At 41.7% G+C, this 16,758-nt stretch overlaps 1 protein-coding gene across 1 annotated transcript in view; it reads right to left on the bottom strand.

Moving 5' to 3' along the window:
• Nucleotides 1-1,964: 1,964 nt before the first annotated feature.
• NUDT14 (nudix hydrolase 14) overlaps nucleotides 1,965-16,758 on the bottom strand; it is a 103,183-nt gene continuing 88,389 nt past the window's right edge. The window contains exons 4-5 of the mRNA XM_075926425.2: nucleotides 14,477-14,714; nucleotides 1,965-2,237 (exon numbers count right to left, since the gene is read on the bottom strand). Of these exons, the coding sequence (XP_075782540.1) occupies nucleotides 1,997-2,237; nucleotides 14,477-14,714 (479 nt within the window). The 3' untranslated portion in view covers nucleotides 1,965-1,996. The remainder of the gene's footprint in view (nucleotides 2,238-14,476; nucleotides 14,715-16,758) is intronic.

The following is a 16,758-nucleotide window of genomic DNA, read 5'->3' as shown; positions in this document are numbered from 1 at the left end:
TCTGTTGATCCACAGAACAGCGAGGAGGCAGAGACATAGAGTTATTAAGAGATGGATTCTACTTTAGGAGACACACACGCACACAGCTCCCTTGGACTTCAATGGGAACTGAGGATATAGGGGTAAAATTTGATCTTAAGTAATCCAGTGATTATCCATAAAATGAACTGTGAAGCATTTGTAACAATGTCAACTCACACATTTTTAGATATTTAATTCATATTTGCATTATCACTGGTGCACAACACTATAGTCAGAATGTGCTATAATAGACTCTCTTTCAGTTGTCCAGAAAGTGATGTGAAAATTAACATCACTAGGGTCATTTCCAAAGCATGTATCATTTTGTGTATACAGGCAGTCCCTGGGTTACGTACAAGATAGGGACTGTAGGTTTGTTCTTAAGTTGAATCTGTATGTAAGTTGGAACTGGCATCCAGATTCAGCCGCTGCTGAAACTGACCAGCCGCTGACTACAGGAAGCCAGAGGCAGAGTTGCACTGCCCTGGGCTTCCTGGAATCAGCCGCTGATCAGTTTCAACAGGCTGAATCTGGACGCCAGTTCTTACATACAGATTCAACTTAAGAACCCCAGGCGTCCCCAAGTCAGCTGCTGCTGAAACTGATCAGCGGCTGATTCCAGAAAGCCCGGGGCAGAGCAACTCTGCCTTGGGCTTCCTGTAGTCAGCACTGGTCAGTTTCAGCAGCGGCTGACTTGGGGACGCCTGGGGCAGAGCAGCTTGGGTGCTGCTGGGTTGCTCCAGTAGCGCCGCTCCTCGGCGCTACTGGACCAACCCAGCAGCACCCAAGCTGCTCTGCCCCAGGCGTCCTGATTCAGCCGCTGCTGAAACTGACCAGCAATGGCTGAATCAGGACGCCTGGGGCAGAGCAGCTGGGGTGCTGCCAGGTTGGTCCAGTAGCGCCCAGAGCGGCGCTATGGGACCAACCGGCAGTGCCCCAGCTGCTGTACCACAGGCGTCCGGAGCAAAGCCGCGGAGCACGGGGGCAGCGGGACAGCCCAGGCGCGCTGCGGCTGTCCTGCTGCCCGCGTGCTCCGCGGCTTTGCTCCCAGTCTCCGTGGTCTGCTGGTCTCCAGCAGACCAGGGAGACCGGGAGCAAAGCGGAGCAAAGCCGTGGAGCACGGGGGCAGCGGGACAGCTGCAGCGCGTCTGGGCTGTCCGCTGCCCGTGTGCTCCGCGGCTTTGCTCCGCTTTGCTCCCCGTCTCCCTGGTCTGGGGAGACGTGGAGCAAAGCCGCGGAGCACGCGGGCAGTGGACAGCCCAGACGCGCCGCGGCTGTCCCGCTGCCGGCGTGTTCCGCGGCTTTGCTCCCCGTCTCCCTGGTCTGCTGGTTTGCAGCAGACCAGGGAGATGGGCAGCAAACCCCGTTCGTAACTGCGGATCCGACATAAGTCGGATCCGCGTAACTCAGGGACTGCCTGTACTTATGAATAAAATGTCAACATATTTAGAAATCTTCCCATTGGGCCTGTGCCCAAGGGAGCAGCGCTCTATGTGGAACATTACCACATGGTTGGGAATGTGGGCAAATATGTCTGTGACTACCCAGGTCTTCTGGCCAAAACCCTCTTTGAAGGGACACCAGCAAATACTAGAGTGGAGAAGCAGCTATCAGTACTATTGCTCATATTGGAGTAGAAGTTACACTGTTGCTCTGAGGCTTTGAGAGATCATGGTAAAGTATTTCCACCAAATCAGAGATCCTTTGCACAAAACATATTTACTATGCTTTGTATAAGGGATCAAGATTTGGCCCTGAAACACAGGGTGAAGTCCCAGCCTCAATGAAGTCAATGGAGCCAGGATTTCATGCTATATTTTAATTTTAAAATCCAGAGAGATTCTATCTTTGAACAGTTTTTTTTGTATGCATCTCCCCTTTCTGCCCAACAACAAAGTTGTTTCTGCCCATATCTCAGCAATCCATAGAACAAACAGGAAGCATTTGTCACATTAGTAAATCATGGTGCTCATTTTTATTTTTCCTGCATCCCCAGGGCAACATTGCTTTGGAACCACATGAAGCTGAAGATAACAACCATTGTCTTTGGGAAATGCTCATCAAAAGCAAATTTCATGGAGTCCTGTAAAGGTATTTCTATGACTTCAATCAGCTCCCCCTCTTCAGGCTGGCCTCCACCTTCTCCTGTTTTCATCTGGTCTGTTACTTCTGCATAAAATAAGGTTTGCTGAGAACCTGTCACACCAACTCCAGACCTAGAAAAAAAAAAAAAAAAAAAGAGGAAAAACTTCACTTTTAAGAAAATAATTATTTCATGCCTAGGAGGCTCGGGCTATGGCCCTTGATTAGTGTTCTTAAGCAATACCAAAATACAAAATACAGTAATTCATTATTAATAAATATTAAGTGTACAAAGTGACATTATGGACCTCTTTTTATTAATAAAATGTTAACTAAAATTGTCATGCAGAAATATTAGTGCACTTTTGAATTCAGTTCCAGCTTAGCACATATATGACTACAGTTACATTCTGTAGCTGTACTGAATGTTTATTTTGAAAGGAGATGGAATAATTGATCTAACAAATGGAAGATTCTTCAATTGACTTCAGAGGGAGTTTGTTTGGGCCCTGATCCATAGGAACTTGCAAACAACAGGGTGAAGCTCGTTTGCATGTTACATTTGTTTACTTATTTTTATAAGAAATTTTGGATTTCTGATGCTTAAAAAGATTAAATTCATTCACAGCTGGAGTCCTCTATTCACATGCAAGAATGGAATGGCAGCATGAGATTCTTTACTCCACCCTACCTAGCCCTTTTGCCTTGACCCAATGGACCACTGTTAGAATGAATGTATCTAATTCAGTCTCTCAGCTACATTTGTTATCATGGATTTAATTTAGGATAATTTAGATTATGCAGTCTTTCTTCAGATAGACTACTTGCTGTGTGTTATACTTCTTATTTGCTAATCCTCTATTTCTTAAGAACTATTTTATTTAGTTTTTTTTTAAATAAAAAAAGAGATAAGTACATAATCCACTCACTCGGCCCTTCCAAGAAAATAGTTACATTGCAACTGCAACTTCTGCATTTCCTGTGATTACAAAAGACTTTTCAGACATATTAGGGGCTGATCCAAAGCCCCTGGAGCTCTGGATCAGGCCAAGAATGCTGAAGAATTACCCTTAATATTTTGCACAAAGGCTTACAAGATTTGTAGTTGATTAATTATTTTTATTCAATATATATATATATAGTTTCTATTAAAATAAACATCTTACAGGATATAGCCCTTCTTACCCAATGTCTAGATAACTAAATCTCCCAGTTAATTGAAATTAAAACATATCCCCAATAGGAATTCAAATAAGGCAGTATTCCTTCCATTTTCTAAACCAAACCTAATTATTTTGGCTTGGACGGCTAGTATTAATTAGACAGTTTGTTGCTATATCAATACACACAGTCTGTTTTCTATATGAAAACAGAATTGGGAATGAACAAGCTTGATTCTCATCTTATCTCTTCCACAGGTATGCTGCACTCAGTTTCTGCATCTGTAAAAAGTGGATAATGAAACTTACTTATCTCTATGATGATCTTACAAGAGACTAGGAAGAAGTGTGCTATGTAAGTATTCTATCTAGTTTGTGCTTTTTCTGATTTTCTATTTTTCTGATACATTCCTTGGCCTCAGATAATGTGATCTGCGGGAGGTAACAATAGAGCAGGCTAATGGGCTTTTCTCCTTTTTCTCCCCGCCCTGTCTTTGCTGAATGATGTCACCTGCTTTCTCAGTAAAACTGAATGACTATTTATTGTCTGTAATGACCTGCTTTTTGCAGCCACTGTTCTTAGCATTCGTATCCTCTTATGGTGGCTATCATTGCTGGCTTGTCAATAAAACAAGCTATCCAGCACTGACAATAATTCACAGACCTGATAAACCACCAGCACAAGATCAAATGCCTTGTCTGGACCCACACTGCCCTTTGCACCCTATTTCCTTTTCTAATGAGAAGCTGCTCCCGATAATAACTCCTTTCCTCAGCCACTCATCTCAGTTGCAAGGGAAGATCCAATGGCAGAAGTCACTATAAAAGTAAGGTAGACCTATTTTTCATGAAGTTGCTATCAGCAGCCAGTTTTCTCAAGTTGGAATGCCATTTTTATGCTAACATTCTATTAGTGTTCTATTAGTGTGATAGAAATGTAGCCGTGTTAGTCTGGTGTAGCTGAAGCAAAATACAGGACTATGTAGCACTATTTGATCTGAGGAAGTGGTTCTGGCCCACGAAAGCTCATCATCTAATAAACCATCTTGTTAGTCTTTAAAGTGCTACATAGTCCTGTATTTTGCTCTCTATATATGTTCTTGTATATAATAAGCAATAAGGCATGATGCTAAAAAGCAACACTGGAGATGAATCACTGATTAAAAACAAATAGTTATTTCAGAATCCACCACAGCCAATCTCTTTAAATCCTAAGAGGAGTCCAAGTTGCTCTGTAAAAGTGCTAGCCTTGCTTTCTTCACCTTGCTATCATGGGTGTAGTTTGGGAGGGAAAGAAGAAGGGTTATTCCTCCCTCCTCCCTCCACTGACTGCAAGCCTTCGGCAGGCATGGAATTTGCATCTCCAGATGTGGACCCATCAGCCTGGTTGGAGCAGGCTCCTCAAATATAGAACTCAAGTTATGCCCAGGTTAGCTTTCCACTGCTAATCTCCACCCTGGATGCTATATTCCACGTTGGTCTGTTTAACAAAATTGTAACTCAAAATACCTGTTTGTCATGGAATATTACATTGTTTTATATCATTTATTTTAATTACTGGTCCTCATTCTCCTATCCCTTTCTATTGTCGTTATCTAAGCGTTGTTTTTCTATAAGGGGCACTCTGTTTTTCACCATCTATAAGATAAGGAGATATTCTTTTCTCTTGATGTTCCTTATATAGATTGGGATTTGTCTTTTATCAGTTATTTTTCGAGGAATTGTGTATTTAATAATTGCAAAAGTACACAGAGCCTGGGATTTGGTATTGTTAAGTAGAAACCTAAAAAAAATGAAAATAAATGTTGGATTTAGACTGTAAACTCCTCAGCATAGGGAATGTCTCTTGTTAATCTCTATAGGTGGCATGGTAAATTACAACACTACAGAGGTGTTTAATAAAACATGAATAAATAAATAAAATGTAGCTGCCAGCTATCTCTCTTTCTGCTCTTGATTTGCTCTCACCTTATTGTCAGGTCAGTTCTAGTCATTTGTTTCATATTGTGTTTCATCCAAAAATAACAAGAGGAAAAAACAGTTTTGAGTAATAAAACATATTCCTTTCCCTTTGAACCTGCTTCTGAAGCTCATTACCTTTTTCAAGGAACAGAACTGGTATACATCTATAGTTAGACAATGAAAACATTAGATGTAACCTAGACAGTTTCATATTCAAGCCAAGGATCAGTCTGCAATCCACCAAGTTTAAAAACATATGACCCTTATATAAAAGACCCTTCCACACAAACTTTCTGCCTTAATCATTTACAGGGTAATCTTTTCCTATGTTACCCGTGACCTTTTACTTTTGAAATAGCTGCACAGCTGTGGGAATCATGGAGTTCTCCCACCATACATCTTTTCTTTAGTGTAGAAGAAAATTGTTTCCTGAGGCACAGCATCATGAGAGATCCAATTTCTTGCCACAGGACCTTAAATAGCTTATTGATTTCACTTCAGGATATTATTAACGTATATGATACACCTACTTAGTAAAGCCTTACTTCAAAATATCAAGATGGGCTGTAATTCTCAAACTTAAAATGTTTTTAATTGATGTTTGGCCTAGATCACTTATGTTTCCTTTACTGTAGTGCCTGGGACTGCACACAGTTTAGGTCATATGTTGCCCTATGCATACTGAAATCAATGGAAGTTTGGGGTAACAAAATTTTGTGGTAGGATATGGCCACAGGTTCATGTTGTTTATTCTTTGCTTTGTATTCTCTCTCAATGCCATTTGAGTTGTCTTGAATTAGTAGTTTTAAAATAAATATCTGCCTGCAAAATAAGCAATATTCAAGAACAAAGGGTCTAATAAATGCTTTTCACTGCAGTGTATTTTACCCCTTTCTCTAAGACTTTGTATTTCTACATCTATTTATTTTCTAATACAACAGCTCTTCTCAGTATTAAACTGGCTAACTCTGCATACTTTGTATAATATTACAGTATCTTCTGTATAAGATTACATTGATTAGGTTATGCCTAATGCTTTCATTGCTAAACTAGATCTATCTCACTTTGGTTTCCAAAAAGTCATCTGCTTCAAGAAGAGATCAAAAAAGAAAGTGATATATTTTGCTGCACAAAAAGGATCTATTTCCGTATTTTCCCACTTGCTGTTTTTTTCTCTAGATCACTTGTGCCCAAACTTTTCCTGTCATACCCGACTTTACCAGCCATTGAAGCTGTTCATCCTGGGAGTGGAGTGGAGCTGGAGCTGGGCGGCAATTAGGGCTGGGGCCAGAGCTGAGCTGAGTGGCAGTCCCTCTCCCCCCCTTTTGGGGGGGAGGGAAGGGGAATGACCAAGGTTCTATTGCATGCCTCCAAGGCCGTGTCCAGACTCAGGGGTTTTTTCGGGAAAAGTAGCCTTTTCCCGAAAAAACTTCCCCTGCATCCAGACTCAAGCCGCGTTCTTTCGAAATTATTTCGAAAGAACGCGGCTTTTCTTTCGATGGCGGTAAACCTCGTTTCACGAGGAAGAACGCCTTCCTTCGAAAGTTCCTCTTTTGAAGGAAGGCGTTCTTCAATGTAAAGAGGCCGTCTTCGAAAGAGAGCATCCAGACTCGCTGGGTGCTCTCTTTCGAAAAAGCGGATTTCTCTTTCGAAAGATCCGCCTGCAGTCTAGACGCGATCTTTCGAAAGAGGCTCTTTCGAAAGATGCTTTCGAAACAGCCTCTTTCGAAAGAAGCCTGCAGTCTAGACATAGCCCCAGTCTTCCTCAGTGCCCCTGCATGTGGCACACCCCACCCTTTGGGGACTAGAGGATTTGGTTTGTTATCTTCTGGTTCAGTAAAGTGTCATCTTCTCATGGATCAGTTGCATACATACAAAATGTGAAATGACTGCCTACAAAGGAGAACTGCAGAAAGCAATCTGCGGATCACAGTGGATCACAAGCTAAATATGAGTCAGTAGTGTAACACTGTTGCCCCCCCCCCCCCGCAAAAAAACAAACATTCTCGGATGTACTAGCAGAATTGGTTAAGTAAGACATGAGAAGTAATTCTTCCTCTCTACTCTGTGTTGATTAGGCCTCAACTGGAGTACTGTGTCCAATTCTGGGTGCCACATTTCAGGAGAGATATGGATGAACAGGAAAAAGTCGAGAGATGAGCAACAAAAATGATTAAAGGTTTAGAAAACACGAATTATAAGGGAAGATTGAAAAAATTGGGTTTGATTAGCCTGGAAAAGAGAAGACAAGATAAAACTTTTCAAGTAAATAAAAGGTTGTTACACAGAAGAGGGAGAAAAACTGTACCTCAACTTCGGAGGACAGGACAAGAAGCAATGGGCTTAAATTGCAGCATGGGAGATGTAAGTTGGACATAAGTTGGCCCTGGTTTGGGCAGGGGGCTGGACTCAATGACCTCTTGAGGTCTCTTCCAGCCCTAGGATTCTATGATTCTACGATTCTATGAGGAAGAACTTCCTAACTTTCAGGGTAGTTAAGCATGGGAATAAATTGCCATAGTTCAGGGATAGTTTAGATGGTGCTTAGTCCTGCCAGGGTTCTGAAAGAGATGACCTTCTCAAGCTTTCTTCTAGTCCTATGATTCTATGATCTATGTTGACTGCTCTTTACTACAACAAATATTCCTGAATATTGACCACTGCCATTTTTTACAGTATTTCAGTCTGTCTTGCATCATCTTGTACTCTCCCTTTCCTTAGACAACAATAACAAAAAAATCACCACCAAAAATGTTGGAGGGTCCCGTAAAAGAAGAAGAAAAGACTTCTTTATGTAGTAATATCAAACCTTAGTCATTAATTTCCTGTTGTCCTCTTGTACATTTGTTAGCGTTTTCTAACAAAATTTTCCTATAATCTTGCTGTGCTCTGTTTTCTTTGATATTTTTATTTCAGTGACTTCTTTCACCTCTCTGCTCTATATGCTGGCTTTACATTTTTTCCTAAGCCTTTTCCTATAATTTCAAATTAAAAAATAAAACCTGCTTTCCCATTACACACACACCCCCCCCTCAACTTGCCAAGCATTAATTTGCTGCATAACGTGAGATACATGCAAAATGAGGGGGATAAAATACAATGCTGTAGAATTAATTTTTTTGGTATAAATTACTGTAACTTCAATTTCATAATTCTTTATTCTAATCTACATTAGTTTTTACAATAAAAGCCAAATGACACCAAATGTGTATAGAATGTGAGAGACTTGGACTAAAATGAATGCAGTCCTTAAAATGAGCAATATGTATGTACACAGACACAATATTTATTTTAGCAACCAGTGTGGATGCTTGTATGTAGTAATGGTACTATATACACAGGTTGTGTATATCAGTTAACAAAAATGTTAAAAGGCTGGGAAATCCAAGCGTCCCTTCATGGGCTCTTCTTAAGCATCATAGGCTGTGTCTAGATTACATCCCTCTTTGACAGAGGGATGTAAATTAGACACTTCAAAAGTGCAAATGAAGCGGGGATTTAAATATCCCACACTTCATTTGCATAATCGCTTCATGGAGCTCTTTCGAACATGTGCCATTTCGAAAGTAAAACCACGGTCTAAACGTGGTTCTTTCAAAAACAGCAGGCTACCTCTGTGGGTGCCGGCAGTCTTGCCTCTGTCTGCGCAGGTGCTGGCTTTGCATGAGCCGTTGCCGGTGCCAACTCAGCCTGCGGCCCTTTGAAAGACGCCGGTATCGGGTCCTTTGATAGGGCAGGCCTTGGAGCTGAAGCGCTACGGCCCTTGCCCATCTTGTTGGTGGAGTGCCTCAGTGGAACGCCTGAGGTGCCCAGTCTATCACCCACACTCACTCGTCCAGTGGATTTTGAAGTCCTGTGGTGAGGCTCATCGGAGATCGGGCGAGCTTCATGCGCCCTGGGATGTGGTTGGGAGGCTCGTCCGCACCGGGTGTTTTCAGGGCTTTGTTAAACAAAAGCATCCTTAGTCTCATTTCCCTATCGCATCTTGCATACGCGGTCAGTTTAGTGCAATGTGTGCACTTTTGTGGGATGTGCCCATTCCCTAGGCACTTGATGCACCGAGACTGCCCATCTGATGAGGGCATAGCATCTTGGCATTGCGATCATTTCTTGAAGCTGGGTGACCCCGACATAATGATCTTGTTTATTTAATTGTTTAAGTATTTTCATCGTCTCCTTTTTTTTGGGGGGGGGGGGAAGGGGGCTATTTAAACAAAACTTATAACTTAGGATGGAAGTTTTTTTTTAAAACTGTGGTATATAAACTATAACCAGTACAACTATTAACAATAACTAATTAACAAAGAACTAGCTATAACTCTATAACTAATTTCCCGTTCTCCTCAGAGTGGAGAGGGAGTGTATCCTAGCTCCATCTGCGGCCGCAGATGGTTGGAAAGGAACTGACAGGGCTGGACCACGCTCAGCAGAAAGGTGCGAACAGCACGAGACATGCATGGTCTGGCTGGGCTACTGCTAATGAAGATTCTCCAGATTGCAGCGGTAGGACAAGCCCGACACCTTGAGTGGAGCACCCACGGGGACACTACTCGACGAAGAACTATTGAGTTGTGATGAGTATGGATGGAGTGATCACCAGGGCACCTGTGTTATTTCCTGGGGGCCTCTTTTTTCAGTAGAACTCCCTCTTTCGCTTTCACACATGCTTTTTTCTGAAAAAACTTTTTTGGAAAAGGTGTTCTTCCTCGTAGAAAGAGGTTTACCGCTGTCCGAAAAAACCCTCTGTTCTTTCGACTTTTTGTTGAAAGAATGCGATTGAAGTGTAGATGCAATTATTGTTTTTTTGGAATAACAGATGTTATTCCGGAAAAACGCTGCAGTACAGAAATACCCTCTGTTAACCAATTTCATTCATAAATCTGGTATGCAATACTGAAAAGCAGAATTAACTTTTTCTTAGTGATTCATTTTAATTTTACAATCATTCAAAGAGCTACATGTTCATATTTAAAGCTTGTAAACACTGACTTCTTTTTACTTTACATTTACCTAATTAAGGTGAAGTTTCTACATGGAACTTAACTATTTATCAAATGCAACTTTTATTTGGATGCAGAATCTAATATTTAGAGACTACATAATCTCATGTTTAGAAGCAAATACACAGTATTGCAATGGCTTTTGAACTGCATTCCAACTCTACTCAGAGAAATCATGTGCAGTTTCTCTGTAATTTCTTAAAACCTTTATGCTATTCTAATGTTATAAGCAGCAGGTGCAAGAAAGAAAAAGAATAGAAGCAATTAACACAAAGTTATATTACAAAGCACTCTCCACAAACAGGTGTACTAGGCAGGTGATCTTTTTAATTATAATGCATTTTATTGTTCCCGGCTATTAACCCCAGTGCAGTAAGGTAAAAATGGATTGTATTCATAGGTTACAACGTAGAGGAATAATGCCTTTGAAAATATTATAATGCACAATATTAGCTCCACAGAATAAGGGCTGTGTTCTTTCTTCTATCTACTGCAAATGTTCACATTTAGAGTGACTAAAGTTAGGAACTGATTCCAATAGAACCCTAAATAAATTGGGCTGATTTTCTGTAGTGCTGAGTACATATAGCTCCCATTGTGGCCACTGTATACAGTTATAACATCCTCTGACAAAAAGCAGAAAGGGGGTTGAATAGGCAAAAAAACAACTAGTAACCTTTCTGTAACTGCTGTTCTTTGAGATGTGTTACTCATGTTCATTTCAGGTTAGGTGTGGGTACATGCCACATGCACAGTATCTGGACATTTTTCACTTAGTAGTATCTGTTATGGCAACTCTAGCACCCTCTAATGTTGCATGCTCAGTATAAAGGGGCTGACCAACCCTATACCCTCTCAACTAAATCTTGCTGGCTCACTCTGACAGGGTATGTCTACACTACCACCCTAGTTCGAACTAGGGTGGTAATGTAGGCATACCGGAGTTGCAAATGAAGCCCGGGATTTGAATTTTCCCGGGCTTCATTTGCATATTGCCGGGCGCCGCCATTTTTAAATGTCCGCTAGTGCCTATACTCGGTACTCGAACTATCGTTCCACGAGGAGTAACGGTAGTTCAGAATAGGAAGCCTAATCTGAACTACCTAGTCCGTGCCGCATGTAGCCGTGGGGCACAGAGTCCGCACTAGCGGATATTTAAAAATGGCGGCGCCCGGCAATATGCAAATGAAGCCCGGGAAATTCAAATCCCGGGCTTCATTTGCAACACCCTAGGGTGGTAGTGTAGACTGTGCACAATGCTGAAATATTGGATCAACAAATACTTAATGGAAAAATTGTTATATGGATCATTGACATAATATACTACAGGCAGTCCCCGGGTTACGTACAAGATAGGGACTGTAGGTTTGTTCTTAAGTTGAATCTGTATGTAAGTCGGAACTGGCGTCCAGATTCAGCCGCTGCTGAAACTGACTGCCAGTTCTGACTTACATACAGAATCAACTTAAGAACCCCAGGCGTCCCCAAGTCAGCTGCTGCTGAAACTGATCAGCAGTTGATTCCAGGAAGCCCGGGGCAGAGCAACTCTGCCTCGGGCTTCCTGTAGTCAGCCGCTGGTCAGTTTCAGCAGAAGCTGACTTGGGGACGCCTGGGGCAGAGCAGCTGGGGTGCTGCTGGGTTGCTCCAGTAGTGCCGCTTCTCGGCGCTACTGGACCAACCCAGCAGCACCCCATCTGCTCTGCCCCAGGCGTCCTGATTCAGCCGCTGCTGAAACTGACCAGCAGCGGCTGAATCAGGACGCCTGGGGCAGAGCAGCTGGGGTGCTGCCGGGTGGTCCAGTAGCGCCCAGAGCGGCGCTGCGGGACCAACCGGCAGCGCCCCAGCTGCTCTGCCACAGGCGTCTGGAGAAAAGCCTAGTCTGCTGGGGGGGGGAGGGCGTACTAGCTGCGCCCCCCCCACCCCAGCAGACCAGGAAGACGCGGGCGGCAGACCGAGACGCACCACGGTCCCGCCACCTGGGTCCTCCGCAGCTTTGCTCCCCGTCTCCCTGGTCTGCCAGGGAGACGGGGAGCAAAGCCTCTGAGGATGCCAGCAGCGGGACAGCCGCGGGGCGTCTGGGCTGTCCCGCTGCCGGCTTCCCCGAGGCTTTGCTCCGCGTCTTCCTGGTCTGCAGACCAGGGAGATGCGGAGAAAGCCCCGGAGTACACGGGCGGCAGGACCGCGAGGTCCCGCAGTCCGTGTCCTCCGGGGGAGCCCCGTTCGTAACTGCGGATCCGACATAAGTCGGATACGCGTAAGTCGGGGACTGCCTGTATATCAATGGATTTGATTAATGTACTATATGTTAAAACAGAAAATGGCTGAAAGAATGCATACTAGCCATTATAAAATTTTATGTCAGCATTTTAAATTGGCTATTAGAAGGTTGATAAAGATACATCTAGAAAGCATTTCAACCACCTAAAAACATAGCTGATCTTCAAACACTGATATTGGCATTCTCAGTGTATTTCCTGCTTTCTCCTGACAGAGGGGAGCAATTCTCATATTCTGTCTTTACAGCGAATACTCAAGGCGCATGTTGGGGCAAGTACCCTTTGAGCTGAGGAAGAGTGAACAAGATACAAACATAAATTATGCAAAAGTGCTGCTCCCCAATAAGAGCTGGACATTTTCCTACTAAGGGAATAAGAACACATGATTTGGAATCAACTCTGTCTCCCAATATGGCAGTGCAGAATTATAAAAAGTACAACAAATAGGTAACCTAAATAAACTAGTTTTTAATTGAAACAAGCCACAAGCCACAAACACCTTATCTCAATATGCAAAATAAATGCCTGAAAAATACCATCTTTAAGGCCACAATTGTTTATTTTGATTTATAAAAGTGAATCACTCCACTTGCCTGGAGCTTAGTGGACCTCCACACAGGTTAACTGTTGTTCCCATAAGAACTACAATGCGAGATAGAGGCTTTAAAGATTTATCAACACCCTAACTATAGTTTATTTGGGAGTCACACTGCAAGTAAAAACTGGGCAACTCAGTTTAAAAAAAACTGAAAAATAAAAGAAATGTGTTAAGAATACATGTTGTTTTAGCTAGATGTGAATTCTTATTATTGAGTCATACACCCTAAAATGGGGATTTACAATGAAATGGTGTTACTACTTTTTTTTTTTTTTTTTTTTTAAAGATATCTGTGTTGGTACAGCACATCAATGTCACACAAAATACAAAATACTCTAACAGCTTCTGTTATTCATTCTAGAAAGCACTGTTTCTTTCAGCAGCACAAACCCCTAATCTAGCTTCAAGGATTGCAAGAAACAATTCTTGTGATTCACTCCCCAACCCCCTCCAACAGAAGTGCTGCTTGTTAATCCAGCAGGAAATAACATTTGCCAGGATTGACAGCTGTGAATTTGTATTCAATTCCCAAATTAAAAACCAATGACAGGGCCTAGTTCAATAGAGCTGTCAAGTAAAAATGAAGTAAGTAAAAACCTGCAGCCATTCTCTGTTAATTTGTACATGTATTTTGGATAATGGTAACAGATGCCTTTAACAATGCTACAGCCTGGTAGGGAGATATAATGGCAATAAGGCTGTGAAAACATTTTCTTCTGAAATTATTTAATTCTTGACATTTTAGTTCCAAACAACACTAATATATTCTTCTCTTATTTCTGATGTAATTTATTAAAATATTTTACAATAAAATTAAAAAATCATATTAAAAAAGTTCATAATAATACCAACAATGCATATTTTATATAAGCTTCAATTATGGCCCTGATCCTGAGAAAAGATCCAATGGCATAAACCTTTCAATGCAGGCTCAGAGTGCATGATGTGCAATTTTTAATTAGAATAAAGAATATCAGAGCTGGAAAAGGTCTACTACAATAGGTCAACTAGCTTATCCTATGAATATAGGATTGTTTCTTACAATAAACTTTCTAGCCCTTCAGTCAATCAATGTTTAAGAGCCCCAAGCAAAGGGGTTTTTCCACTAGTTCTCTTGGGGTTCTCTATTCCCCAGTCTAATAGATCTCTGTAGTCCAATTTTTCTGTTTGAATTTCATCTTATTAATCTCAGTTTATATCCATTTATATATCCCTAAATAAATCCTTTGCTTTCTCAGTGTTTACACCCTTAAACAATTGTGGATGGCTGTTTCTCTGAGCTCATTGCTTTGATAAGGAAATTCATTTACCCCTAGGCTATTCTAACAATTCTAATCTTTTTTCAAATGACAAAGCATCAGCTTAGCTGCAATTTACCTGTACGAAGTGATTCTCTTCAGATTTGTAATGGGAACATCATAACCACACTCTTCTAAGATTTCCTTGCATGCAATTTCCTCCAAAGAAAGTTCTGGCTTGTCTACTATGCCAGCACAGAGTTCATAAGTCACTCCCACTGTAGCTGGTAAGGGATCCAATAAAGGACACCAACTATCCTGGTCTTTGCTTTGAAAGTCTTGAGGATGGTGCCGCTCCATTTCACACATGTAAACAGCTTAAAGAAAAAGAAAAAACAGTTGTTCTTGGAAAATCCAACTTTTACTATGCCATTTCAAGTGGCATAAAAAGACCTGCAAAGTGAATTTCACCATGCAATTTATAAAAATCCAATTAACAGACACAATGCATCACGTATGGTCACATTTTTAAAAAGGTTCAGCTGCTTGCATTTGTGTATGTGTCCAAAAAAACCACATTAACACACAACTTTTGCACACTATCACATTTACTCACAAATAATGGGCTTTGGGTAGATAAATTCTGCGATTTGCCCACCAAAGTGATGGGTCACAATACCCACATAAGTAACTGGAGCATTCGATATTTCACACCTTTTGAAAACCTGTTTTCAACAATATATCATACAAGTGCTACAAAATGAGGGTATTTGAAACTGCTTAATTGTGAAGCATTTGCTATAGATGGGACAATCAATAGTTAATTTTTAATAAAAATGAGGAAAAAATTAAATAGTCCTTTGAACATTTGTTTTTCTTATATTGAGATGGATGTCTCATACATATACCAAAATCAAGTGCAGCTGAATGAACCCACAAATGTACTGTTCAAAAAACTTCCATTTGTTGGCCAATGTATATATCAGAGTTTATTTTAATCTATGCATTTATCTCTGCTGGGAAGTTGCTCTGTACACTGTGTACCATGTGCACAATGATGAATCTTTCAGCCTGTCAACTCAGCTGTTATTTGGACAGGGTTATGAAAAGCATGTATGTTTGTTTGAAAAATCCTCTTTTGAACATATAGTTCCTTGCGCAGATTTTCTTAAATGGAATTTGTGAAGGACCTTTTGCATTAATCTAGAAACAGCTGTCACTGTAATACCCCCCTAAAGGAAAATACTTAGGGCCAGACTCTACAATCTTTAGTCCAAACTATCACTGATCTGAATGGACATTTTTCCCAAGTAAAGCCTGCAGGACTGGGTCCTAAAACACAGAGAAGCACTACCAAAAATATTGAAGACCTTCAAACTTTCTTTTACAGATGTAGTTTCATTTATTTCTTCTTTGCAAAGTTTCCTATCTTCATCCCCTTTCTTGTAATAACAAAATCTGATACTAATAGGATACAAATGATATTGAAATGTTATAAGATATTCAACATGAAAACTCTTGCTTTATATAATAATCTATCATATCAAGCATAAAGCCTGCTCTTTTATTTAATAACTAGAAGACTTACCTGGCATTGCATGGGTTCTTCAGGGCAGGAGTCTAATAGTATGAAGGATGCAGGAGTCAGGGTAGATCCTTGGAGATATGGGGGGCATGGTAGGAGGCATGGGGTGTGTGAGAGTGAGGACTGGCAGGTGAGAAAAGGCTCAGGGTGAGGGGGCACCGGAGGAGCTTTTTCTCCCACCTGGTGGGCAGGGGGCCTTCTTTCTCATCCCAACTCTCCTCTGTTGGCCACCAGGGGCCGCCTTTCTCCTCCTAGTCCTCTTGGCCTCCAGGGGACTTCTGTTTCCCTCCAGTCCCCCTGGCCACTAGAGGCCCTCTTTCTCCCCAGCCGCCAGAGACCTTTTTTCTCTCTCTCCTCTCCTGTGCTGCAGCTAAGAGCCAGGAGGAAAGGGAGGGGGAGAGTTTGGGGCAGGAGGGCTACTTACCTGGTCTGGTGGCAGGCAAGATGGCAGAGCCCCAGCCTTGCTGGCCACTCTTAGTATTGTGTCCATCTTCTCTGCACCCCTCCCTTTCGCATACCTCCTCGCTCTGCCCCCTCCCTTTTCATGTTCTGGAAAACAGTCCAATTCCCAGCACTTCCCATCTCCTTGGCACAACCAAACCCTGACCTTGCTTTAAGTTATGATAAGAGGAACCTGCATACCAAATTTGGTGGTCCTAGCTCTTACCATTTAGGTGGAGTTATTGAACAGTCTCACAGAAGGACAGACAGACATTTCTAAAATAGATAGATAGATCTATGATAATTATTATACCTTATTAATGTTTAAAATATATGTGTCACCTAGATTTAAGTAAACTATAAATATGCAAGCTTTTTTTTCTAAGTCTCATTCC

Source organism: Pelodiscus sinensis, chromosome 5 (genome assembly GCF_052426305.1).
Source record: "Pelodiscus sinensis isolate ZL-2025 chromosome 5, ASM5242630v1, whole genome shotgun sequence".
Taxonomy (NCBI): domain Eukaryota; kingdom Metazoa; phylum Chordata; order Testudines; family Trionychidae; genus Pelodiscus; species Pelodiscus sinensis.
This window is presented reverse-complemented; position numbering and strand designations above follow the sequence as displayed.